The 27,217-nt window shown below is 35.8% G+C and overlaps 1 protein-coding gene across 1 annotated transcript; it reads left to right on the forward strand.

Moving 5' to 3' along the window:
* The first annotated feature begins 513 nt into the window (after positions 1–513).
* LOC120632066 (helicase SKI2W) lies at positions 514–27,185 on the forward strand. Its single transcript, XM_039901839.1, has 21 exons — positions 514–630; positions 707–874; positions 1,799–2,054; positions 2,633–2,800; positions 3,932–4,230; positions 4,958–5,070; positions 5,225–5,456; positions 6,798–6,981; positions 7,722–7,859; positions 8,420–8,534; positions 9,109–9,235; positions 11,160–11,264; positions 11,823–11,979; positions 12,690–12,834; positions 14,564–14,886; positions 15,846–15,974; positions 18,131–18,263; positions 19,195–19,369; positions 19,866–20,309; positions 20,649–20,801; positions 26,336–27,185. The coding sequence occupies exons 1-21, from the start codon at positions 589–591 to the stop codon at positions 26,480–26,482; spliced, it is 3,753 nt and encodes a 1,250-aa protein (XP_039757773.1). The 5' UTR covers positions 514–588; the 3' UTR covers positions 26,483–27,185.
* Positions 27,186–27,217: the final 32 nt, after the last annotated feature.

Genomic DNA, 27,217 nt, shown 5'->3' on the forward strand with positions numbered 1-27,217 from the left:
GGACGAAGAAAAATGATTTCGTGGTACAGTCTTTTACATACCTACTTAATATATGGTCCCGTCAGTCGTAAACATTGTCTTGAAGAACACAATGAATCGAAGTTACTATACAAATGATGAATTTCTTCATGAATACTGCTTGGAAAGCAATTGGCTCCGCTTTCATCTGCACACAATATGGAATAATGGAATGTGCTGTCAAATTGTAAACTGTTCATTTTGGAAACGAGCAACTGCAGAAATTATCCGGGACAAACGACTTAACGTGCTTTTCGAAGCACGAGGATGTAAAATTCTAACTTGCGGTTCTGTGCCTCTTGCGCTTCTGTGCTACAAGCTAAAGATTAATCGTTTCCAGCCTTCCACTGTTCAAAGAAAATACAAACACTAGATTTTGAAGCATTCATAACGACAGCTCTTAATATATAATTAATATTCACATGCAAAGTATGAAACCCGAAGCTGTAAAGCCATTTAAAAAAAAGGAAAGTCAAATCTAATGTCAATTTCCAATACCTAAAAAAAAATCGTAAACACTCAACAAAATAACCCGATTAATGATTTTTGGAAGCTAGTTAATCAGTTAAAATGTCGCTAAATCCAGAAGATGAATTCTATTCGGACCATAAGGTACTAGATAATACCGTGAGTACTATAATAATTCCAAAAAAAATATAACTTCTAAAAACCGATGCCAATTTTTCAGTCACCGCCAATTTTCGAAGATTTAGGCGACCAAATAAAGAACTATCTACTGAAACCTGAAAGTCTGTCCATCCATAAGTGGGTGAGATCCCAGGGAAAGTGGAACAGATCTACTGATTTAGATTCATTGTTCTTAACTGATGATTTGGAAGTTGATACTACCCTAGAAGTGAGTATAGATTAACATGTTATTTAATTTAATTTTGGGCTGCTTTAGGCTGAAAAAATCTTTCTCATAACATCTGCTATTTGGTTTATTACTTTAAAGTTGAATTTCTATTGTTTCCCAGCTCGTAATAACCCACCGATTTCCAAAGCGATTTTTTTTTTACACGCTTTTATTAGCTTGGTATGTATGTATATAATAATAACAGTTAACAGATTTTATTTGCTTAAAAGTACAATATTTTTTCTAAAATTACCCTGGAATCCCAAGACAGGATATCCTAGTTTGGGGGAAACTAGGATATCCCGTGTCTAGGAAGTCAGTGTCTTTCCATATGTGCATTGAGATTAGAGAAAAAACAAAAAAACAGAGGGAATACATATTTGGAAGAATATATATTTATATACATTATCAACATACAATTTATTATGTGTACAATTTATAATATTCAAACTCGAATTTAACACCCCTCAAAACGTTGGATTAATTTGTAACTTCACACTTAGCAAGGTCTGTGCAGTGCAGTTATTAAAAAAAATCTACTTTTAGTTTGACTACAAGAGCGTGTTTCATCTGATGTGCGCAAGCTTTATATAAATATGTTTTAACTGTGCTTCAATAATAAAATAAAACTGTGACCGTTAGAATAATATTTATAGCAGTTGTGTTTGCTATAAATCAGCAATTTAAATTCTTTTGAAATAATTTGCTATGTATCAAAAACTAAAATAAACATTTAATTGTAAAATTGATCTAATGCTATTGATCCCGCAAAGTGCATTTCACAGACATTTTTCTCTACATAAAGGCTCAAAAAGATCTGAGTAGTTGATCAGTGGGTCACTATGGACTCTTCTCAGTTTATGATTTAAAATAAATTCAACTAAATTAATTGAGAATAATTTATTTCAATCAAGTACATTGCAGGTTGTCTATGATGGTCTAACAGGAGAAATAACAGGTCTACAAGAGGTAAGTATACCAGTTGAAGATGATGAAGACTTTTCCATGTCCAGAGCTCCTCTACCTCCTAGCCTGGCCACTAGGGGGAGCATTATGCAAGATCCTTTCCTACCTGCTGGCTTTGAGGAGGAGTTGCAGCAAATGCTTGATGAAGCAGCCAAAAATGGAGAGATATTAATTGATTTGGAGAATGATGAGCCAGGGAAATTTCTTGGAGAAGGTACAGTTACACCTCTTTAGAATACATTCCAAACTTAACTGATTAAATGAGACTTTCTGCAGCTAAGCAGCTTTGATGTTTTTGGGTCTGCTGGTGTAATTACATACACATGAGGTTTAACACCTATGCCTAAAATTGAAGGACACAGATCTACCACAGATTACCTTTACCTAAGTTTAAACAATATATTAAAACACATATAACCAATCGTGATTACTACATGATTGATGAATTCCTTCACGACAACTACTTGAAGAAAGCCACTCTGCTCTCATCCCTCACAAAACAGAAAAATACTAACGATTGCTAAACTATAAAATGATGTTGGAAAAGAGCAGTCTGCTGAGGTTCTTGCCGGCTCTTCTCAATGGAATCTGTCTTCTGAAACAGTGGAAGAGTCACTACAAACAGACTGACTTGACGTTTCAAAAGTGCTTATAAACTACACCTACATGAAATAAATGAATTTTGAAATTTTCAGAGCAGTACTTTCTAGGACATGTTTCTTGCAGCGCCTGCAACATTTATGAACTAAATCAACATCTCCAAAAATCGCTCTAAACTTTTTATTGTTTCAGAAATTCTAACAACTGCACCCGGAGCAGCTGAAAGTGTTGTTTTCGCTGATGGGGTGACATTACTCAATAATGTGAACAAAGATGCACCTAAAGAACTAAAGAGTGAAGAAATTGAACCAATCAATTTTAATTTTGAAGAGATGATTGATAACAATACACATTTAGCTGGTAAGTGGGAATAATATTCTTTTGGTTTGGATGTCACCGAGTTTGATGAGTAACTTGTACATTTTTAATTTAAGAGATTAAATATCACACACACATCAACAACCGTTGATGATGAATGTTTAATAAGACATATCAATGTCTAATTTTTCAATGGTTAAGAACCAATACTTTCTATTTGTGGTTATTCTTAGCGTTTATGTATGACTAAGTTGTGGAAATTTCGTTGGTTTCATCATCATCATTTTTTTACACGCTTCATATTAACTTCACTTGTATGTTGGTATGTTTGTTTGTATGCTTGTAACCGACTTCTTTGGGCGTGATTTTGACCCACTTTAAACTTCAAGGTTTCATTAAAACTTTACACACATGTGAAAGACCGATGACAATTCAATAATTCGATTAAAATATCCGATTATCCTGATAGTTCATCAATTTCTTTCCGCATCCTTTGCATGAGAGTAAGAGGGATAGAGCTAGCGCGCAAAATCCAGATTTGACTATCAATACAGCTGTACACATTAATAATTTGGAAAATAATTAAAGCTGCACACATTAATAATTTAGAAAATAATTACAGTTACTTATAGTTACCACAGAATCGATAGTAGATTAGATCAAATAATAGTTTAAAAAAACTAAAATGCCCGTCTTATATAGAAAACCAAACTAAAAAATAATTAAAAATTAAAATAATTATTAATAGTAAACAAGAAAGATATGTGGCTGCTTTTTAAGATATCCTCGAAATGATAATCCTTCTTCTCATAACTGTCAATGAAGTATTTATTATTAACACCAAGCTTCTTTCACCTCACGCTTTTTTGTAAATACATTTTTTTTCTTTTTAACTCTATTATTCATTTATATTTTTGTTAGAATTTTTTTCATTATTCTTAATTCAAAAACAAACTTATTAAAATTTATCTTCTATTTTTTAGTTTGGTTTTCTATATAAAGTGTGTTTTTTTTTACTATTATCTATATATATAAAAATGTTATGTTGGTTTGTGCACGCTTCAAAAACTCAAAAAGTTCTGCACCGATCGAGCTGAAATTTTAGCATGATATATAATACGAAGCGAAGCGTGGCAGGTTACAGCTAGTTTAATATAAATATAATTTAACCAGGTCTTTGGCAAGATGACAACGAACCTGTAAAGCCTGAACCAAAAAAACCTAAGCCGAAGAAAGAAAATATTGATACAGAAGAAGATGACAATTTTCTTGAATGCACTGTCATACATCCTGAAGTACCTGAACCTGAGATACCAGTACTCAATATTACTAGCTCTGCAGCCAAAATGGCGGTAACTTCTACTGAATGGGCAGAAATGATAGATGTTTCTAAACCTGTACCCGAGTTCAGAGAGAGAATTACAGAAATGGCACATACTTATCCCTTTGAATTGGACACTTTCCAAAAACAGGTAGGAACAATATACTTAACATGCTCTCCCAGCTTTAGTTTTAAGTTAACGAACCAACACAGACAACAGCACTCAGCACTGCACCAAAGAGGTAGTCAAAAAGAGTTTTTTATTCTTCTTCCGCTGGGCTTGTCTCCGTACTTGGTCGGCCGGAACCTTCCGTTGTACGTAGCCCCTATAAGGAGCATTACGTGTGTCGGTGTTTCATTTACCTCCATGCATGCTCTGCACAGAGGACTGCCGGTTATAACTTATACCTGAAAGAGTACAGTGCTTTAATATCAGAAAACACAATTTTGCCAACCAAACTTGTTTGTATCATCATCGTCAGTATCGTCATATCTACCCATTACCGGCCCACTACAGGGCACGGGTCTCCTCTCACAATGAGAAGGAGTTAAGGTCGTAGTCCACCACGCTGGCCCAAAACGGATCGGTGGACTCCACACACCAGTCTTAGGCATGCAGCTTACCTTACGATGTTATCCTTAACCGTTGAAGGCAGTGATATTTGAATTGCTTAAAACGCACGTAACTTGGAAAAGTTAAAGGCGTGCTGGGATTCGAACTCGGCTCCCCGAAAGTGAAGTCGAAGTCCTACCCACTGGGCTATCACCGCTTTGTTTGCATACTATCTACATCAAAAATCTACATCTTTGACTGAAAACTGCCCCAATAAAACAAAAGACTACTCGAAAATATAATCGTTTCTTATTTCTTTTAACAGGCTATATTAAAGCTAGTAGAGGGGCATCACGTTTTTGTTGCGGCCCACACATCGGCTGGTAAAACTGTTGTGGCTGAATACGCTATCGCCTTGTCCAGAAGAAACTGCACTAGGTATGTATATCACTATTAATAAAATAAATCGTTAACACTGGCAAAAGTGCTAAGTTTTGACAGCTTGACAAATCATAGGCAAATCAAAGAACGAAAGGTTCGCTCTATTAGAAGTTCGCTACACACTTTTAATTAATGAAATTAATAATTTTAGGGCAATCTACACGTCGCCAATAAAGGCACTATCCAACCAGAAGTACAATGACTTTAATAGAACTTTTGGCGAGGTCGGCCTTTTGACTGGGGATCTTCAGATTAACGCCACGGCTTCCTGTCTCGTCATGACTACGGAGATTCTACGGTCTATGTTATATTGCGGCTCTGACGTCACGAGAGATCTGGAATTCGTTATCTTTGATGAGGTCCATTACATTAATAATGCTGAGGTAAAAGATAGTTTTAACATTTTTGTATTATACGAAGACATTTAGATATACAGGTTTAAAAAAAATATACTAGAAAGCTCTCGGCATTGTCGTTCCTGTCGTTAAAACTAATAACTTTTGTTCCATGACTTTTCAAAATTCCGTAATTAATATCATGCATAAAAATTTATAAATCATGTTATTTCTGTAAAGTGACATTACACTGTGTAACCAATTACGTCTTGTGCTTCGACAACGTCGCGTAGTCGGGTCGTATTCGATGTTAAATTACAGAGTAGTAACAAGTAGAGTATCTATGTATAATGAATGAATGAATGAATACACTTTTATTGTACACCACAGAGAAAATTTACAGAGATACAAATACAACAGCACTATAAGGTAGAACGTACAATTTGGCGGCCTTATCGCTAAATAGCGATCTCTTCCAGGCAACCAAAGGCATACAAGAAAATGTTATACGAAATTAGTAGGTGGTACAACAAACATTAGTTAAACATTAGGATTTTAAACTAAATTATCATAAAATAAAAATCTTACATAGTACATATTAAAGATATGTACAAAAATATAATATATATTCCAATATATAATCTATAATATTTAATCATAAACTATCGTGTTAAAAAAAAGTCGTAGAATAAAAGTTGTTAGTTATAATGTACACAACTACAGGACGAGAGCTTTCCGGAACTTTTTATTTAACCCTGTTATACAATATATTATGAACAAATTGATAGAATCAGCAAATATGTTATTATAATATAGTTTTCGCATAACAAAGCTATAGTTTAATTGATAATATTATAAGTTGCTCGGAAAGCAGGCTTTTCCGCTTAAATCTCTCAAAACATAGATTAATGAATGTTAAATTATATTATAATATCAGCTTTCGAAATTAACGCAACTTCATCATACAAGCATAAGGGCTAAAACTTTAAAAAGTTCAAATATAATAGATTCATTGACAAAGTGAATGAATGTTTAAATTAGGACCATTAGAACAATTCATTTATACCAATGCGCGGAATGCATCAAATACGAGTTTGCTATACTAGAAATAAAAGATAACAAGCTGGATTCCCTGTACCGCTAACTTTTCGGAGTTATTTATGTATAAAGCATTTGAAAATGAGTGATATAAGTGAAGGCTTTACAATGGTGAAGAAAAACATCGTGAGGAAACCTGCATGCCTCAGTTTTCCCTGTTGTTCTCAAAGGCGTGTGAAGTCTACCAATCCTCACTCAGCCTATGATAGACTATGGCCTAAACCGTTCCTTTGAGGAGACTCATGTCTTGCAGTTATCTCGAATAGGTTGATAATGATGAGAACATTTTAGCGTGGCTACGTATGGGAGGAGGTGTTGATATTGCTCCCGGCGCACGTAAGCATAGTGATGTTGAGTGCAACTGTACCCAACACGCTACAGTTCGCGGACTGGGTGGGGCGCACCAAGAAACGGAAAGTGTACGTTGTGTCAACACCCAAACGACCGGTGCCGCTTTGCCATTATCTATACACAGGTAGATATATATTTTTATGCTAATGACAAAAAAATAATTTTTGTTTTACACAAACTACAAATACAAATTAATAAGACTAGTGTAAATATATATATATTACAGATATCATGAATTCTTTCATGATTTTGTTCTCATACTTGTTAAAAGAAATTAGAAAACCCCTCTGCATCAGCGCAATAGTTGCACAAAGTCTTTTTTTTTAAGTATCATTTATTTATTTACATTACGCTTACTTTGGGGCTAGATGGCGACGTGTGTACTTGGCGTGTATGGCGATTTTCATACGCGCCGTTTCAAGGACTACCTCTCTCGTTCTAAGGAGAATCTTCTGTATCTTCTGTATCTTCATAAGCGAAATATTCTTAAGATATTTAGTCAAAACTTTTCGCGAGAAGACCATTGACTGAAACAACTATCGGAACAATAACGGTCGACTCAATAATCGCGAGCAAGGTCTAAGTATTTTGATACTTTTTCCTTCTCAGCTTTCACCAGGTTATCGTCGTGTGGAATAGTCATGTCGAACGATCGACTAGCACTACATCAGGTATATTGGCTGCAATATACCTGTCAGTGATAATCGTTTGATCCCAGGAAAGCAATGCACTGCTATTTTTAAGAACTGTCACTAACAATTATTAGCAGCTTTTAGTACTATAAAATTACAAATTACAAGTGGGTGTCTTAAAACTTGTTTAAAAGACGTCCAATTAGAAATTGTAACATGCGAAAATATTTAGGTTCCGGTGGAAAATCTAAAAACGAGAGGTTCTTGGTCATCGATCAAGAAGGAAACTTCCGACTACGTGGATATAACGATGCAGTCGCCGCTAAGAAGGCCAGAGAAAATGATTTCAAGAAAAACTTTGGACCTAAAGGTATTTCAACACTGTCTACCACTAATGTATTTTTCCCACCATGAATTTTGATTTATGTGCTATAAAATAAATATAGTAAAATGATTTTTTTACGTTTGGGAACTTAACAATTAAAACATTACAGCTAAGTTTCCTGCAAAGAGAGTAATTAATTAAAGAAGTGACATAAATACACCTACGTATTTTAGAGATATTCCAAAACCTTGATATTTTCTATTTACCTGTTAGAACTTTCTGCTTGTTAAAACACATTTATTATGTCATCGATGTTACTAAACAATTTATCAATTTCTTAATGCAAAGCCCTGGAACAGGTGGCTTTCATCCCGCAAGATAAATTAATGAATGTTCAATTGTAAAATGAACCGGAGTTACTAAGGTCAGATTTGACGTTTCTAAAGTGCAAGTGCAAGCGTAAAGTAGTTCAACTTGAAATAATTAAATCTTAGGTAATTTTTTTATTTTATTATAATAAGTTATGTCCAATTACCCACAAAAGATATTAATGCCATATTATTGAACAAAGTAAATTCCATTTGACTTGTTGGGTGTATGTACAGGTGGCAAACAGTTCGGAAACCCGAAGGCAGAGCAAACGATGTGGGTAGCTTTTGTAGACCACCTTAGGTCGAATGACAAGTTGCCCGTAGTAGCGTTTACTTTATCACGCAATAGGTGAGTTTTATTCTTTGCTTAGAGTGCTCTTAAAAAGGTTAAAAAACATGCTATTTAAATCTGAATTATTCGTCGAAAAATAGTACATAATAACTATAACTGAATTCGCCTTAAAAGCGCCTAAAATTGGCAAAGAATATTTTCACACTAATCGCTCGACAGAGCCTTATTACAAAACCTATTATCTTAAGGTACGCTATTACATTCATAAGGTTAAGCAAGGTTGTAATGCTGTATTGAAATCTATTGCCCGTTTGGGTTGTAATATGTTTATTCGAAAAATAAAAAATTACGAAACATCCCGTTTCTGAAGAAATTCTGTCCATTGTAATAAATATTGCTTTCTCGCTTTTTGACTTGGTAAATAATAAAATAAATAAATAAAAGCGTTCATACGAATTCAAAGTGAGAAAGCATTTTTTATTAGAATGGACAGTATTTTCAGAAGCGGGATGCTTCGTAATTAAGGAAAATAGGACCGCTGATTTAACCCTAGAAGGTACTTTAGAATCGTACTGTTTTTCCAATTTGTCAACTGTTTTCATGTTTATTAATTCTATTACTTCTTCCAAAGATGTGACCAAAACGCTGAGAATTTAATGTCAGTAGACTTGACAACGGCGAGGGAAAAGAGTCACATAAGGTCCTTCTTCTCAAAATGCCTGCAACGTTTAAAGGAGCCGGATAGGCGCTTGCCTCAAGTAAGTATTTTATTCAGTTGTTTATTCTTTTTTAGATATTAAATTGGCGGTTAAAAAAATATAAACGTAAAAAATTATGCGATTGTCTGTAATATGCAATAAACATTAAATAGTTTGCTTTGCAATTTATATTTAATGAAATAATACTTGACTTAATGTAGGGCCCTTGGTACTATTAGTCGAGCTTTGTGATATCACAAAGATCGCTCGAAAAGAAGAAAATCTTCGATAAGAGTTACAAAATACTTAAGTATAGGCATTGTAAGAATTATAGAAACCCTACCCTTAAGTATTTATAGCACGTACTGGGGATTTTCTTCGTTTTATATCATCTGCATACCATGTGCCATACCCTCAATGCACGCCACTGTGTGCCAGCATGGGAAGTACCACCGCCATGGTTACTTGTGCCGCTAAGCAGCAGTGCTGAGTTCCGTTGCTAAGGAATTAACTGCCGTTGTAAATCAATTATAAGCACATAAGGCTTAAAACCTACGCCGCAGGTTGATTGACACAGAGCGGCATTTTGTAGGAGCTTTGGTATCATGCTCTGAGAAGTGTTGCTCTGATATAGGCGATTGTTTTCCAAATATTTATTTATTTTTTGTGCTAATAACACACAAAACAGGTAATATCTGGATCCAAATATAAATAATAACAAGTTTTTTTCTAAGCTTAAACCCAAAGTGATAGTACACAACTTGAATTGGAATTGAATTAAACAAAAAGTAAAAATAAAATTAAAGCTGAAACAACAAATAAACACATAAAAAATAATATATATGTATATAATTTACAATCCCTGAAGTTACGTGGAATATTGGATAGAAGCAGGCGTTACTTTGCGGAATTCAATGATATTATATTATGAAAATGAAGCTTAATTTGCTATACTCCGCGAAAAGCACTGGATACTTTATGGTGTAATTTATAATTTAGTACACAATTTGGAATTGAATTAAACAAAAAGTAAAAATAAAATTAAAGCTGAAACAACAAATAAACACATAAAAAATAATATATATGTATATAATTTACAATCCCTGAAGTTACTTGGAATATTGGATAGAAGCAGGCTTTACTTTGCGGAATTCAATGATATTATATTATGAAAATGAAGCTTAATTTGCTATACTCCGCGAAAAGCACTGGATACTTTATGGTGTAATTTATAATTTCGTCAATCTTAATACTCCACACCAACTCCTAGTTTTCTTTTTATTTTCCACCAACCATGGAGTGGACCGTTTGCTGGTCTTCCAATTATCACGATGAAAAAAGTGTTCTTCGTACAGTCATACTTAGTTGAATGGTACACCATTTTAACTTCTTAATCAACATTGGATAGAAGCAGGCGTTACTTTGCGGAAATCCATGATATATTATCAAAATTAAGCTTAATTTGCTATACTCCGCGAAAAGCAGGAGAATCTGTGTGGTGTAATTTATAATTTCTTCAATCCTTATACCCCACACCAAACAGATCTTCGGCAATATACCCTCTACGCACGTTTCGCTCCGAAACCGGAGCATCGTCAGGAGATGTTGACTTTACAATGAAAAATTGTTAAGTCAATTCTTTTAATCAACGACGACCACCGTGGCGCAACGGTGAGTGCTGTGGTTTGAAGTTGGAGGTCCCTGGTTTGAAACCCGGCAGAGGAATTTCTAAACTCTCTCTGGTCTGGTCTGGTGGGAGGCTTCCGCCGTGGCTAGTTATCACCCTACCGGCAAAGACATGCCGCTAAACGATTTAGCGTTCCGGTTCGATGTGTACAAACCTGTTTTAATATTACTGCCATACTCCGTAACGCCTGTTACCATCTCAGACTGCATCATCACTTATCAGGTGATAGCACTCAAAAGCTAACTAGTAGTGGAAAAAAAAATTAAACAAGAAAATAATTGTAGGTTATTTCGAAAGGTTATACGTCTTCAGCGTGTATTGGAGAATGGGATCGGAGTACACCACAGTGGTATTCTGCCGCTGTTGAAAGAAATCGTTGAAATGCTGTTTCAGACTGGCCATGTAAGTATCTCGTCATCGTCATAAATCAATTACCGGCCCACTACAGGGCACGGGTCTCCGCCCACAATGAGAAGGGGTAAAGGCCGTAGTCCACCACGCTCGCCCAGTGTGTATTGGTGGACTTCACAGACCTTCGAGAACAATATGGAGAACTCTCAGGTATGCAGGTTTCTACACGATATTTTCCTTCACCGTTGAAGCAAGTGATATTTTAATTGCTTGAAACGCATATAACTTGGAAAAATTAGAGGTGTGTGTTGGGATTCGAACTCGGCTCCCCCCTTAAGCGAACTCGAAGTCCTATCCACTGGGGTATCCCGCTTCGTGAGTATGTAGTTTGTATGTATTGTTTTACTTAATTATGCACCGCCTGCAGTCTGTTTTCCTCATCAATTCCTAACCCTAAGGTTGCCTGGCAGAAATCGCTTCTAGGTCACCAACTCGTCTGCCCAGCGTGGTGATTATGAGAAAACCCTCCTTAGTTATTAACTTTTGTGTTGTCTAAATATTCTATGTTTTAAAAATTTGTTGAAATTGTTTTATTCAATTTCTTACCAGGTTAAACTACTGTTCGCGACGGAGACATTCGCGATGGGTGTAAACATGCCCGCACGTACTGTGGTTTTCGACGACATTACCAAATTCGACGGTTTGCAGTCCCGCAGTTTGGCGCCCGCTGAATACATTCAGATGGCGGGCCGTGCTGGCAGACGAGGTACAATCTAATAGTCTTCGTTAGGTACTTCTTATTTCTTTCGGCCATATGAGCTTCATAATTTTCAACCAACAGCTAGTTGTTTATCGTAATTTGTGCGCGTTATTTTTTTACAAATCCTGTGGGAACCGTTTGTTTTCCTGGGATAAAAGGTCCTATAACTTACCCATAGAGTATACAAACACCACGACTGACCATGTCGCTGTCTGTCCGTGAAAACCCGTTTGCTCGTAAAGTGAGAACAAACATACACACTTTCGCATTTATATTATTAGTATGAAAGTATGGATTATAATTTTTATCCCAGGAAAACAATCGGTTCGCACAGGGTTTTTAAAAATACCGTGATAAAACAGCTAGTAATTTTAATAAATTTCCTATGTTGATTATTAACTATTCTATTCTTTTACTATTATAATGTTAAGGATTACTTAAACGTTAAAAAAGCTTGGGTGTGACTTGCTCGAACTTCATAACTTAATATTAATTTACTGCGAGATGGTGATAACAAAGAAAAATTACCCAGCTAAGTTTGTGGTGGGCTCTTCTTAGACCAGGGCGCGTTTGGTACCCTCGTAGCTTTAGGTTTAAGTTGGCGTACGAAGTTATAACCATCCCCTTACAATTATATAAACATATATGTACGAACGCTTCATAAGTGCCTGTGGTAGGCCTACATGAATGAAGAAATTTTGAATTTGAATTCTTAGGTCTTGATGACACGGGTACAGTTATAATCCTATGCAAAGACGGCGTGCCCGATCAGATGACGCTCAAGGCCATGATGTTGGGCACTCCCCAAAAGTTATCCTCTCAGTTCAGACTCACATACGCCATGATACTCAGCTTGTTGCGGTAAGTCACTTATTCTAAACTTATCTTCTTCTAACTCCGCATAACATAAAGACTTCAGACAAACAGAATTGTTTTGGAAAAGGTTTAAGGAGATAAAGTATTATTCCGCTTTAACTTTTGTTCGTAAGTACGAATATAATAACTAGCTGTTGCCCGCGACTTCTCTGCGTTTGATTTTTCAATTTAGTTGTAGTTCTAAAAAAAATTTAAGTATTCAGTCTCGCTAAGCCTTAAGGGTTTGCTGCTGTCCGCTTAGGAGTTCCGTCCTCTATCTCTAACCACATTCATCAGATCTACACAAAGTTTAGGCAAAATTAAACACATATAACCTCTATAGTACAAAAATAATTATTTAAATCGGTTATTATTTGTCGGAGTTATGGTGTAAAATCGTCAAACACTTTTATCCCCTCTCCCAAAGGAACCGAGCTTAAAGTCGAGATAAAAAGTATCCTATATTACTTCTAACACTTGTACAAAGTTTCATGAGGATCGGTTAAGTAGATTTTGCGTGAATGCATAACAAGCAAACTTACATTGACATTTATAATATTAGTAGTGATAATAAGACTGTCAAGGTCACTAGACATATTCAAACATGCTATTAAAGCAATAGAGACGACATTAGATGATTAACTCTTACTCATATTTAAGTATGTATCGTATGTTATAGTATATATTAGTTTATTATTTTTTATATTTATTATTATTAGTATTTTATGTGTGTAATCTGGATAAGTATTAGTTTGTAATTGTTCGTAAGTATGTATTTAATAATAATACATCCCATCAATTGGTTTCCCTTGGGTTTCCTAATCCTAAGGTTGCCTGGGCGTAAAAGTAAAATTCAATATGACAAAATGCTGTGAAAGTAACTAAAATAATAAATAAATATACTATAACAATACACATATCGCCATCTAGCCCCAAAGTAAGCGTAGCTTGTGTAACTGATGAATATTTTTAATGAATAATATACATAAACACTTATAATATACAGATAACACTGATAAGGATTCATGTTCGTCACACTAACATTTTCTAGTTGTGGGAATCGAACATGCGGCCTTGGACTCAGAAAGCAACCCTGCTTTCTGAGTCAAATTCAAATTCAAAATTCATTTATTTCAAGTAGGCCTAATATAAGCACTTTTGAAACGTCAAGTCTGTCTGTTTGTAGTGATTCTACCACCGGTTCGGAAGGCAGATTCTACCGAGAAGAAGCCGGCAAGAAACTCAGCAGTTGCTCTTTTCCAACATCAACAATTAACATTTTGCATTTTAACATTCATTTTTCTATCTTGTGAGAGCTGAAAGCGGAGCCGAAAGCTTCCAAGCAACCATGTCATTAAAACATTAGTCTAAGGCCGCATGTTCGATTGGATGCTGTCCACTGCGCCAATCGACCTTCAAAAATAGACTAGTCTAGCAGTTCCTACGTCTGTCATATGGCGTATCTTCTTTACCACATATCTTTATATATATATTTCTTGTGTGCGTGTGTATGTCACTTAACACCTCCTAGAGGGCAGGATCGATTTGAATGAATTTTTTGGTATACGTTTGGGTGGCGCCCCTGGTAGTTTAGATTCACAAATTAGCCCGGCAGATGGCGCTGGGGTGCGCTAGTTTTATATAAAACAAGAGTGGCATATTCTAGGCAATCGCCTCCTAACTACTGATAAAAAACAAATGAAAAAAGGCGTATAAAACTAAAGATTTCTTTCAGAGCGGCAACTGTATCAGTGGAGGGTATGATGCAACGTTCATTCCGGGAATTCCATCAAGTATGCCAGGCAGACAATTACCGCAAACAGTTACAACTAGCCGAAAAAGAGTATTCCGAGAAATGTACTGTTCCTTTATCCTCACATTTGGCACCGCTAGCCACTTTCTACGACACCGCAGTGGCTTATATAGACGTTTTGAATGAAATAATGCCGATCTTACTGAACCAGCCCAAGGTCGTGAAGGAATTTGCGCCTGGGAAGGTGCTGATATTGTCCGCGGGTCCATATATCAATCAGTTGGGCGTTTTTTTGAACGGAAACGGTAAGTTTTTCTCTTTCAATATATAAGACTGGTGGATCTTAGAGCAAGTGACTCCCGATGTATTTATATTTTTAATTTGATAGTTTTGGTATGTAAACATAACTCAATGTTGGTGTTTGCATAGAATGAATCATGTCTTATTTACACAGCCATTGCGTTTATACATTTCGCTGAGTATTCTTTGCAGGGTACAAAGTCGAGACCCCAATCCTTTAAAATTTATTTGCGCAATTATACAAAGTGTAAATGAATATGGATATAATACTTCAGAGGCTTTAGAGATACATTATTAACTGAATCTGAGACTTATCTGTGACGCCAATTGTTTTTGAGTAAACCATTGCCATAGTTTTTACTGAAAGAAATCAGATACAGCCCTAACATCACATACAAACGTAAAATCAAGCGACTCCTGTCACCTTATTAAGTACGCGTTCTGTAGCGTAGGTACTATGCGCGTGTCCGTCTTTTATATTCAATAGGGTTATCATAAGTAAACACTTAAAATGTTTTGCATTGGTTTGAATTTCAAAATAAATATGCTTCTTTTGATTTAATATTTTACAGGAATATGGCAGTTTTAAATTAAAACCATTTACTAATCAGTTCCTACGCGACATCGTACCGCATCTCTTAATCGCTTGGCGGCATGTTTTTGTCAATAGGGGGTAACTAGACATGGCCGAAGCTTCCAAAAATATCAGAGAAAATACGGAACTTTTTTATACTCAAATTGCCCCTGATCTAACTCGGGACTGGTTTTATGTGGTCGTGCATTGAGAGGACGTATTTAGGGGTGTATTCGAGATGAGATTAGAAAAGGTTAAAAGTGGAAAAAGGTTTTTTAGCATTCTCGCCACGAGAAAAGCCCATTCGGTAAAACACCATTGATCTTGTTTTATCCTTTTGACCCCTCCTAGGCACTATTGAAATAACATTATGCGTTTATTAAACTGCAGGGCCCCGACTGACTCCATACAAGGTTTTAGTACTTGACACGGTCAAAGAAGACACCGTGCGGTACAATTTCGACGTGGATGAAAACTGGTATCGAATGCTGAGCTTCTCTGCGCTATACGATAATATAGGTAATTAGATCATTCCATGTGTACCTACTCTCCACAGCTGGACTAAAGACCTCTCCCGATAAAATGTTTTTTTTTTTATAAATATACAACGACAAAACACATATCGCCATCTAGCTTAAAAGTAATCTTAATTCAAAAAATTCATTTATTTCAAGTAGGCCTAATATAAGCACTTTTGAAACGTCAAGTCTGTCTGTGTGTAGTGACTCTACCACCGGTTCGGAAGACAGATTCTACCGGGAAGAAGCCGGCAAGAAACTCGGCAGTTGCTCTTTTCCAACATTAACAATTTACATTTTACATTTCAAAATTCATTTTTCTATCTTGTGAGAGATGAAAGCGGAGCCGGATGCTTCCAAGCAACCTTGTCATTAAGAAATTCATCAATTGTATAATAACCTCGCTGTAATTAAAGTGTTTTAACACATTCTTTAAACTTATGCATTGGTAAGTCCAAAATTACCTAAGGAATCATATTATAAAAGCGTATACTCAGTCCCACAAATGACTTCTGCACCTTTCGCAGACGATATGCAGATGTCACTAATTCATGACCATTTCTTGTAAGTCGACTGTTTATATCCACTTTTTGTTTATAAAGACTAATATGTTGTCTTACAAATACTATATTGTTATAAATATATTGTGAGCCTACCGTAAGGATACTTATTTCTTTAAATTTTTCACGGAGGGATTCACGTGATTTAAGTTTATATATTGACCGTACAGCTCTTTTCTGCAATATGAATATAGTTTCAATATCAGCAGCTTTGCCCCATAATAAGATCCCGTAAGACATCACACTATAAAAGTACGCAAAGTAAACAAGTCTTGCTGTTTCTACGTCAGTAATCTGTCTAATTTTCCTGACAGCGTAGGCAGCCGAGCTTAGTTTACCTGCTAGTGTATCTATATGGGTACCCCACTGAAGCTTGCAATGTAAGGTCATGCCCAAAAAAACTGTGGAATCTTCAATTTTTAGTGATTCTCCATTTATTATTATATTTTTATTAACTTTCTTTACATTTGGTAAAATAAATTCCACACACTTCGTTTTTATTGCATTTAAAAGTAAATTATTGACAGTAAACCAGTGCGACACAGGCGTGTGCTTACAACACTTAGCTTGTGTTATGGGTACTAAGATGACTGATGAATATTTTTATGAATAATATACATAAATACTTATAATATACCAGTGATATAGCGGTAATAGCGCATTGGGTAGGAGCTCAACTTCACTAAGGCCGTGGTCCACCACGCTGGCCCAGTGCAATAAAATCAAAATTCATATATTTCAAGTCGGCCTAATATAAGCACTTTTGAAACGTCAAGTATGTGTGTTTGTAGTGACTCTACCACCGGTTCAGAAGGCAGATTCTAACGAGAAGAATCCGGCAAGAAACTCAGTAGTTGCTCTTTTCGAATTGGATTGGTTGGGTCCACACACCTCAGAGAACGGTTTTTTTTTATTTATTTATTCAGGAAAAGGAACAGCTAATACATTTTTTCATATACAATTTTTTATGTTGTGAGCTAAGTGAATGTTCAGTTTTTTACAGGTTTTCGCAACGTTTACAAATAATTTTAATATTAATTACATTTTCAATATAACTGCATTACAGAATAAATATCTGGAAATACTACTAATTAGGTTAGGTTTAAAGACATTTATTCCCATAAAAAGACCTAAGTCACTTACATAGGAAACTTCTTCGCAATTAGACTACACTAAATTCAATTTTACTATTATCTACTCATTCAATGTATTCGTCTTTAAATTTATTGGTATTACTTAATATATAAGAAGCTAATTTAGTTTTGAATACATTGAATGAGTTTACATTTTTTATAAGTATATGTATTTTATTATAAAATTAATAAGGTTATAATGTTAAAAAAAAAAGAATTAAAATAAAATTAAAAAAATGTTTATCGTTGAACTCTCAGACATGCTGGTTTCCTCACGTTGTTTTCCTTCACCGTCGAAGCAAGTGATATTTGAATTACTTAAAACGCACATAACTTAGAAAAGTTAGATTGCGTGCGGATTGGAACTCTGCACCCCAAAAATGAAACCGAAGCCACTAGGCTATCACCGCTTCCCCTGCAGTGGCTCGATATTGAGTTGTTAATGAGAAAATAATGTTGTTAAGGTACCGAGGAAAGCACAATGGATCATACGATATTGTGCATAGCACCAAAGAACGTGATCGCCGTGACAAAGATGAATCTCAAAATAGACGCCAACAAAATCATACAAGACTTCGAGCAGAGGCAAATTCCGAGGTAAAATGACCTTTTAGTTACCACGCAAGTGTTTACTTTAGTTATAACTAAAAAACTTTTTCAGCTGAATGTGTCATTAGTGATCGAATTTACAGACTGAATTTTAAATGCAACCAAGAAACTGATTGCAAATAAAAAAAACTAAACAACATGCTATAAAGCAAGGTTTATCTACATAACTTTGGATAGAAGAAAAAAAATATTTGAATGATTATTTTTAAAAATTTGATTATTCAAAAAAAAAATCTTTACCTAACTATGACGATTAGAAAACCTTTTAATATTTTTCAAATACAATATAGTGGCTTATTTCTTTCTTTAGTATACAGGTAAGACACAGTAAACTCACCTCCAACAATTAATGTATGGTGCCAATAACACAAAAGTAGAACATATGTAACGTGTAACAGAATTACGAAATAATATTGAAGGATGGAATCACCTGTAAAAATATTAAATCAAAAGAAGTAAATTTATTTTTCCATACAAAGGATTCAAAACATTCTATGTGTTTACTTATGACAACCCTATTGAAGATAAGAGACCGACACGCGCATAGTACCTACGCTAGTCGACGCGTACCTAATTTTGCATGTGATACTGGGGCTGTATCTGATTTCTTTCGGTAAAAAATAAGGCAGTGTTTTACTAAAAGAATAATAGGTTTCGGTTGCACAGATACTTCCCAGAGACACTACATAATCTACTGTACCGTGAAGTACTTTTTCGATTTTAATTTAAACGTTGTAAAAGAGTGATGCAAATTAAACAAAAATAAATTTAAATAATAATTTAGTTTCAAATACAAACAAGCATGCAACGTTTTATTTAGTGTGTTTGGGTGTGTGTGTCTATGTGTGGGTATGGCTCTAGATAGGGCGTTTTGCAAAGAGAAAATAATTTTTTAGTAGATACGTATTTACTCAACCAGGTTTAAAGACGCGGCTGTCGGCCCAACCTGCGCAAGCGCAGTGCAGGAGTTATCCAGAGTTTCTCACGCGGTTCGAACCGGCGCTACAACACTCGACAGGATCAGCCTCACTCAGTCACTCGCTATATCTACCGGTGACATATTGCACGCACTCGATAAAATGAACAAGTTAAAGGTAAGTTAACCGTTCACTTTTTTTACTTGTTATTTATTTAACTAAAGATCACGAGGTCCTATTCTCTGATCGGGCCAAACAGTCAATAGCCTATAACAGCAGTGGCTCAGTATATAGATAAATAAATAGACTACGACAATACAAACATCGCAATCTAGCCACAAAATAAGCGTAGCTTGTGTTGTGGGTACTAAGATGGCTGAATGGAATACTTATGATATACAGATAAACACCCAGACAATGAAAAATATTCATGTTCTTCACACAAATATTTTCCAGTTGTGGAAAACGAACCCACGGCCTTGGACTCAGAAAGCAGGGTTGGGTTCAGGTTGCATAGTTCATTAATGTATAGCAAAAATAAGATTGGGCCAAGAACACTACCCGGAGGGACACCATAGGCAATATCTCTTTGCTAGTACAGTTATCAATTCTAACCATTTAAATTTAGTTTCACCGAATATAATTACCGAATTGCAATAAAATATTTTTTTAGGCGGAACTAGACTCACTTAAGAAGGCCACAGATATAGCGAACTTCAAAAGCGAATTCGCAGTAGTATATGAACGAAAGCAGACCGAAAGAAATCGAGATAAATACAAACGCTTACTCTCATTTGAAAGCCTTGCCTTATATCCAGATTACCAAAGAAGACTTTTAGTCCTACGCGAACTAAACTATATAGATGAACACGACAATGTTATCATAAAAGGGAGAGTGGCTTGTGGTATGGGAACGAATGAGTTGATAATATCCGAATTAGTCTTCAGAAACGTCTTCACTGATAAAGATCCGGCTGAGATTGCCGCCTTGTTGAGCTGTTTTGTTTTCCAAGCGAAAACTAGAGTGGATCAAGTTCTGACGGATAAATTGGCTGCTGGAGTGGCGGCGATTCAGGCGATTGATGAAGAGTTATCCGCTATCGAATCTAAGTATTTGGTAAGTTTATTCACCATTTTATTGTAAGGTACACTTCCAATCATTGCGTTAAGCGTCAGCCGATTCAATTATTTATGGCATGCAAATTTTAAGAAAGATTACGTTTCGTCTAGGTTTCTCTCTCTTTCGTTTTGTTCTTTTTTATTTGTCTATGAGTCTATAAACATGGCGGTAAAAAGGTGTATTATTGGTAATTTTAAAGGGTGTAGAATTTCTAAAAAATTTAGCCTTCCAAGACAAATAAATTATAGCCTCATTTATAACAAAAGAAAAAAAATCCACCTACTTTACTCCTAAAGAAGGTTTCTCACGTCAAAGTTTATAATTATTTATTTACAGGTAGGCCAATTCGAGGGTCAAGGTGAGCGACTGAACTTCGGTCTCGTCAGGGTAGTTTACGAGTGGGCCCTCGAGAAACCCTTCGCGGAGATTGTGGAATTGACCGACGTGCAAGAGGGTATCATTGTTAGGTGTATTCAACAACTTCACGAGGTACGACTTGGCTTAGTTTTTCCTATGTTGCTTAAACTGAGTTCCAGACTTGTCCTGCATCTGCAAAAGTAGCTTTCCCTACGTGACTTTTCCCCGTTTTCACTAAACGTAGGAAACTTCTTAATCGAATGCCTAATGACTGGTCGAAATTGGCACTTTTAGGAAAATAATTATGGCAACATAAGTATTATAGGCTCTTGTTTTCTTCTTTTTTTTGTGTAATTTTCGCTTGGTACTTAAGCCTTAAGCAATTTGTGGTTTTTGTATAACTAAGTTGTGAAAACTATGTAATCTTCATGTACTTTCACTTCTGTACTGTGTGTTATTTAATCCTAAGACTCCTTCTTATCTTAAGGAGAAGTTTAAATTTCTTGGAGTGCAGTCGGAACTTAGATCGAGTGGTGCGCTGACTTTGAGCATGCCGTTCCACAAAACGAAGTTTTATAAGCATTCGTTCACTGTCAAAGCTACTGAATTGTGGAATGCACTCCCATTGATCATAAGACAGTCGAAGTCATTGGGCATATTTAAAAATGCTGTTATAGTCGTAAAAATATAATAGGCCCGTTTTGACATTTGTGCAAGACCATAGAATGTAACTTGGAACGAAACTGAAAGAAACAATAAAATAAAAATCAATTACATACAGTGTTTTAAAATATACGTAAATTTTTTTGGGACGTCAAATAATTTCAAAGAATATATCGCGAGTATTCTTTTTGCGCTTACTTTATAGTAGCACGCAATTCATAATTGTTGCGAAACGTTTCGAAAACAGTAACGTTCTCAGTCTTTTTTTTTTTAATACTAGTGTTGTAACCATTTAATTACTGAATATCACCAGCTTCATTCGATTTGAATAGGAATTAAATATTATATAAAACTTTAATTTAAATTTTATTTGTAATGAATTTGATTAAATTCTGAATTGGTGACACTGAGGTCTAAATAATGAGTTGTCTTTGACCAATCGGCACATGACTGAAGCGTGCCCGCGCGCACAGCGCAGTCTTTCGTTCCTCATCTTGTGAAGTTGACTGTACGCTCGTTTAAATTTGATTTTTTTTTTCTTGACTCGGCTTTGCTTTTGGACTATTTCTGATTACTATTACGTTAACCTTGGCTCTTCTATTTTGGACATTGATTTAAACATAGTGATTTGGACTCGACTTTTTTGTTTGTTGTTATTTATTACGAACTCTGTTTCAACATGTCGAAAAGAGGACGTACAATTAACAGCCAGTCACGCGCATTGGTTGTGAAGTTAGCGGAGTACTTTGAACGCGAATCAGTAAATGGTGGACCTTTATTGCCCGTAACGCAAGTGCAAGATCGCGTCGCAGAAGCACTTGGAATCGGCAAAAAAACTATTCGAAACATCTTGAAGGAAAAATATGGGCCTTCCGGTACTGAAGAGAATGTATTACATACGCCTAAAAGGAGGAAGAAAAGCAAGCCTGTAACAGGCATTGATACATTTGACGCACACGCTATTCGAAATCACGTGTACGCTTATTACACAAGAAGTGAATACCCAACTGTGAGTAAATTGCTGATATCACTACGAGAGGCTGGTCTTTTTATTGGCAGTTCCACGTCTTTCATACAAATAATGAAGCAAATCGGATTCAAATACAAGAAAACCGACACGAGAAAAATTATGATGGAAAGATATGATTTAATTTTGCAGAGAGTATCATTTTTGAGGGAGATGAACAAAATCACAAGTTGGGACAGTGTAATATTTATTGATGAGACTTGGCTTAACTCGAACCATACTGTGCCGCAGTCGTGGACGGACGATACCAAGGCATCTTGCTCAAAAGTGCCGATGGGAAAAGGTGGTCGCCTAATTATCTGCCACGCTGGGTCAGCCGGGGGAGGTTTTGTGAATGATGCCTTACTCGCATTCGAGTCTAAAAGTACAAAAGAATATCACGAAGAAATGGATGCAAATAAATTCACAGACTGGTTTACCAACCTGTTAACAAACCTCCCCGAACAGTGTATAATTATTATGGACAATGCATCATACCATTCAGTACAAATCGATAAAGCACCTAATCAAGCACACAAAAAGGCTGATTTAGTAGCATGGCTACAGAGACAAGGCGTTGAAGCTGACGTTAACATGTTGAAAGCTGAATTGCTGAGACAGGTAAAAGAAAATAAACCTGCAAAATTAAAATATAGAATTGATGAATTGGCACTTCAGCATGGACACAGAGTGATAAGAACGCCGCCGTACCATTGTCAGTACAATGCTATTGAGATGATTTGGGCTCAAGTTAAAGGATACGCAGCACGCCATAATACAAAGCCGCCATTCTCCACAAATAAAATGATGACATTGTTGAAAGAAGCTTGTGCCTCAGTTAAAAAAGAAGACTGGGTAAAAGTGGTAGAAAAAACTCGAAAAATAATAAAAGAAGATTACGACAGAGATGTCAATATTGATAATTTTATAGAAAATGAAATAATTATATTTACAGGGGACGATAGCTCAAGTAGCGATTTTGGCTCATCGTCCGAAGAAAACAATTGAATAAAAATATTTTTTACTGTAACTAAAAATATTAAATAAAGACAAGTTGACCATTTGTACCATTGTTTTATTTAAAAATTACCCCAGTTTAAGTACAATTTTCCTAGTCAGAACTTTAATCCAATGCACTTCAAAATACATAATCATATCGATCAAATACTGTTGCAACTGATACAAATACAAATACTGATACTTGAATCGATTTAGCGTGAGTATCGAGTACCGAGTCATATGGTGACATACCTAGTTACGTCGCGATGACAAATGTCAAAACGGGCCTATTATATTTTTACGACTATAAGGCTCGAGCTTCGGCGGGAAACTTCGTACATGGCGGACGCGGTTTTCTCAAATTTTTCTTTGATTTTACTGTAAACTCGTCTTGAAAAGGATTTGGTGTTGTTTATATTGAACTGTAACTTGGCCTGTCAATTTGTGCACACGTGTTAGTGAGATTCCGGTGTAATTTCGGTGTTTTATGTGAATTTACACAGCAGCAGAAATAGTTGTTATTGGTGATATTCGTATAAATCTAACCGTATTTGGTGTTGGTTAAATATTTATTATGTGTCTGTAGTTATAGTGTTTCCAGTAAAATGGATCTAGATACACCTCCTGAGCCGCCCGACCCGGGGGCATCAGCCTCGTCTCGCAAACGACAAGGAGAGGATACCAACGTATATGCGGCCAAAAAAACTATAACTGATCCTACTCAGGTAAACCCATCCGTTCAAAGCCTTTACATACATCCTTCCTTCACCGAAGGCGCCAAGTCATACTCTGACGATGATAATGGGCCTTTTATCGTCCAAGTCTCACGGGAAGTGGAGGACCCATCCTCTGGAGCGTCATTACGGGCTATAAATTTCGGTCAATTCTTGCACAAACACAAAATTGGTTCAATTATCCACGACGGCGTCAAAAATATAGGCCGCAACAAAATTACTGTAGAGTTTACTTCTGCCCAAGCTGCCAACAACTTTCTGGTTAGTCCAGTTTTGAAGTTATGCAAATATAGAGCTATAATTCCCACATACAACATAACCAGAATGGGGCTGGTGAAAGGAGTTCCCGTGGACTGGTCGATGGACGAGCTTGTTGATTCGCTAGAGCTCCCGCCTGGCTGTGGTGAGGTTCTGAAATCAAGGCGACTGAACAGAAAATCTGTCACAGAGGGTGTCATCACTTGGGTGCCTACCCAATCTGTTGTCCTAACCTTCAGGGGGCAAATGCTTCCTGCTAAGGTATATTCATACCACACCTCACTGCCAGTTGAAACATATAAACTTCCAACAATACAGTGCCAGAACTGCTGCCGTTTTGGCCACATTAAAACAATCTGCAGATCTAAGCCCAGATGCTACAGATGTGCTCAGCCCCATACAGGTGACTCATGTTTGGTCATCAAGGAATTATCTACATGTTTACACTGCTCTGGTAGTCATTTTGCTACTGATAAAGACTGCCCAGAATTCTCCAGGCAGCAATCTATTAAAATGGTCATGTCTCAGAATAATAAATCTTACATTGAAGCATCATCTCAGTTTCCTCCTGTCCGCAGGTCCTATGCTGAGATAACAAAAGAAATGTTTACTCCTACTAATGTAACTTCCTCCAAAACCTCCTACCGGCAAACAGTTTTCCGCTCTCCTCGTCCCCGAGCTCCTCTAGCAAAGGGCTACGATAAAAAAGCTGTTCAGACTATTGTCGGTGATTACTCCTCATCCCTTCCTAATGGATGCGCTCTCAACAACAATGTTGAGAACCCTCCCTCCCAAGGTAAAATGCTTGAGTTTATCTCCGAATTTCTACTTAGTATTGTCGCTCCATGTAGTGAAATTCCCTTACCGCCCAACGTTGCCAAAAACTTAAGCCAACTTTTTAAACTACTCCAAAATGGGCCCAATAACCCTGCTACAGTGGAACTGTAAAAGTTTACGTCCCAAGAAACATGAGTTAACCTTCATAATCCCACCATTCTTCCTCCCAAAGTCCCCCGTCCTTTGAGTGTTAAATGTTTTTTAATGTTTGTTTTCAGTCCTTATTGTAGATTTTTATGTAAATATATAGTAAGTAATAAAATTAAAGTATAATGTACAAAAAATATCCGTGTAAGATATATATGCATGTGTTGTCTGTGTCCTTAGGTTAAAGAGCTAACTAGCTAATAACAACTATTTCTTGGTACAAATTCAAAATTAACTTTTCATTAGTTTCACCGATCAATCTCCTTCGTGCCTTCTTCATCTACAAGACATTGGCGAAATACCTTGTGCCCAGTTGGCGCAGACAAAAGCCATAAACAAGAATTGAATTGAATTGAATTGACTATAAGGCTCATTATCTCGCTCAGTAAAGACGACTATTATTATTATTTATTATTATTTGTTTATCTACTCAAACTCATGTTTAAGTATTTATGGTATATTAGGATATGTATTAGTATATTTATTTTTTTATATTTATCAATAGTATTTTTATTTTATTTTTTATTTGTGTAGTCTGGTTTATGTATTAGTATGTAGATATTTGTATGTATGTACTAAATAGTGTACCCCACCTATTTGTTTTCTTTTTAGTTTTCCTAATCCTAAGGTTGCCTGGCAGAGATCGCTACTTAGCGATAAGGCCGCCTTTTGTATCCTGCTTTATTCTTCATGTGTTTGTTCTTTTTTTGTCTTGTTTCTTTGCTTGAGTGGTGTACAAATAAAGAGTATAAATAAATAAATAAAAATAAATAATTAAAAATAATACGGCATTACTCTTATTTGTAATAGTACTGTTTATTTCCCTTGAAAAGTTGATAAATAAATTAATTAATATTTATTTCTTATACTCAGTTGTTGGTGGCAACTTCAAAAGTGCTTATAAAGTAGGCATATAAGTAAATGAATTTTTAATTCGTTTTCTACTTAGTTGTTTTTCATTGATTTGGAGTCGTATATAAATATTGTCACATTATTATTTAGTTTTTCTTTTTAAATTACAGCTTCTTGTAGACGTCAAAGACGCGGCAGTCGGCATCGGGGACACAATGCTTCAAGCCAAAATGATGGAAGCCTCCACCGCCATCAAACGTGACATTGTATTTGCCGCCAGCTTGTACACAACGCAACGGGAGACTATTACCATATAACTAATAGGCAGCGGATAACAGTTTTTAAACTAAGATGATGAATTTAGCAGGGTTAACTTTATAAAGCCTCAAATTATGTCTACCATTTTCTCATCCCATTTCTATAAGATAAATCGAGGAAAGGGTGCGTTCATAAAATACGTGAGATGTTTAAGGGGGTAGGGGTTCGAGTTAAATCTCATCTAATCTTACGCTGGAGAGAGGCCAAATATCACGCAATGTTTTTTCTGATTGAAACAAAAAAAATATATACTTTTCAGTCCATTGGTCTTTTTACGATAACAATCCAACGCGTTAACGTAAGAAACCCACATTTTGATAATCTCACGTGAGATTGGGGGATGGGGGAGGGGGTCGAATAAAATCTCACGACATGTGTGCGGAAGCGAGGGACTTAAAAAACACCTCATGTAATTTATGGACGCCCACAAATGGTGTAGACATAATTATCTCGTAACGCATCTGGGTAAGATTACCCAAATATATATAGATTTCCAATTGAGTGATAATTATTATTATGTAACTTACTTGAAATAAATAAATATTGAATTTTGATTTTTTTTTTTAATTTTGAATCAATTATTCGTGTTAGCGTTACTTTTTGTATTAATGCTAGAGAGAGATAAGTATGAACCAAAAAGTTATGCGCAAAATGTACTGTTTCTATTGCTAAATAAAGACAACCGTTTTATATATTTATTTTCTAGTTTGTTTTATTTTGTCCTACTGGTAGAA

The sequence above is a fragment of the Pararge aegeria genome, chromosome 19 (assembly GCF_905163445.1).
Source record: "Pararge aegeria chromosome 19, ilParAegt1.1, whole genome shotgun sequence".
NCBI lineage: Eukaryota > Metazoa > Arthropoda > Insecta > Lepidoptera > Nymphalidae > Pararge > Pararge aegeria.

Coding starts and splice junctions, on each gene's coding strand:
- LOC120632066 (XM_039901839.1), top strand. CDS start 589: ATGTCGCTAAATCCAGAAGATGAATTCTATTCGGACCATAAG. Junction 8,535..9,108: donor TTTACTTTATCACGCAATAG/GTGAGTTTTATT, acceptor CTTCTTCCAAAG/ATGTGACCAAAACGCTGAGA. Junction 18,264..19,194: donor GAGCAGAGGCAAATTCCGAG/GTAAAATGACCT, acceptor TTACTCAACCAG/GTTTAAAGACGCGGCTGTCG.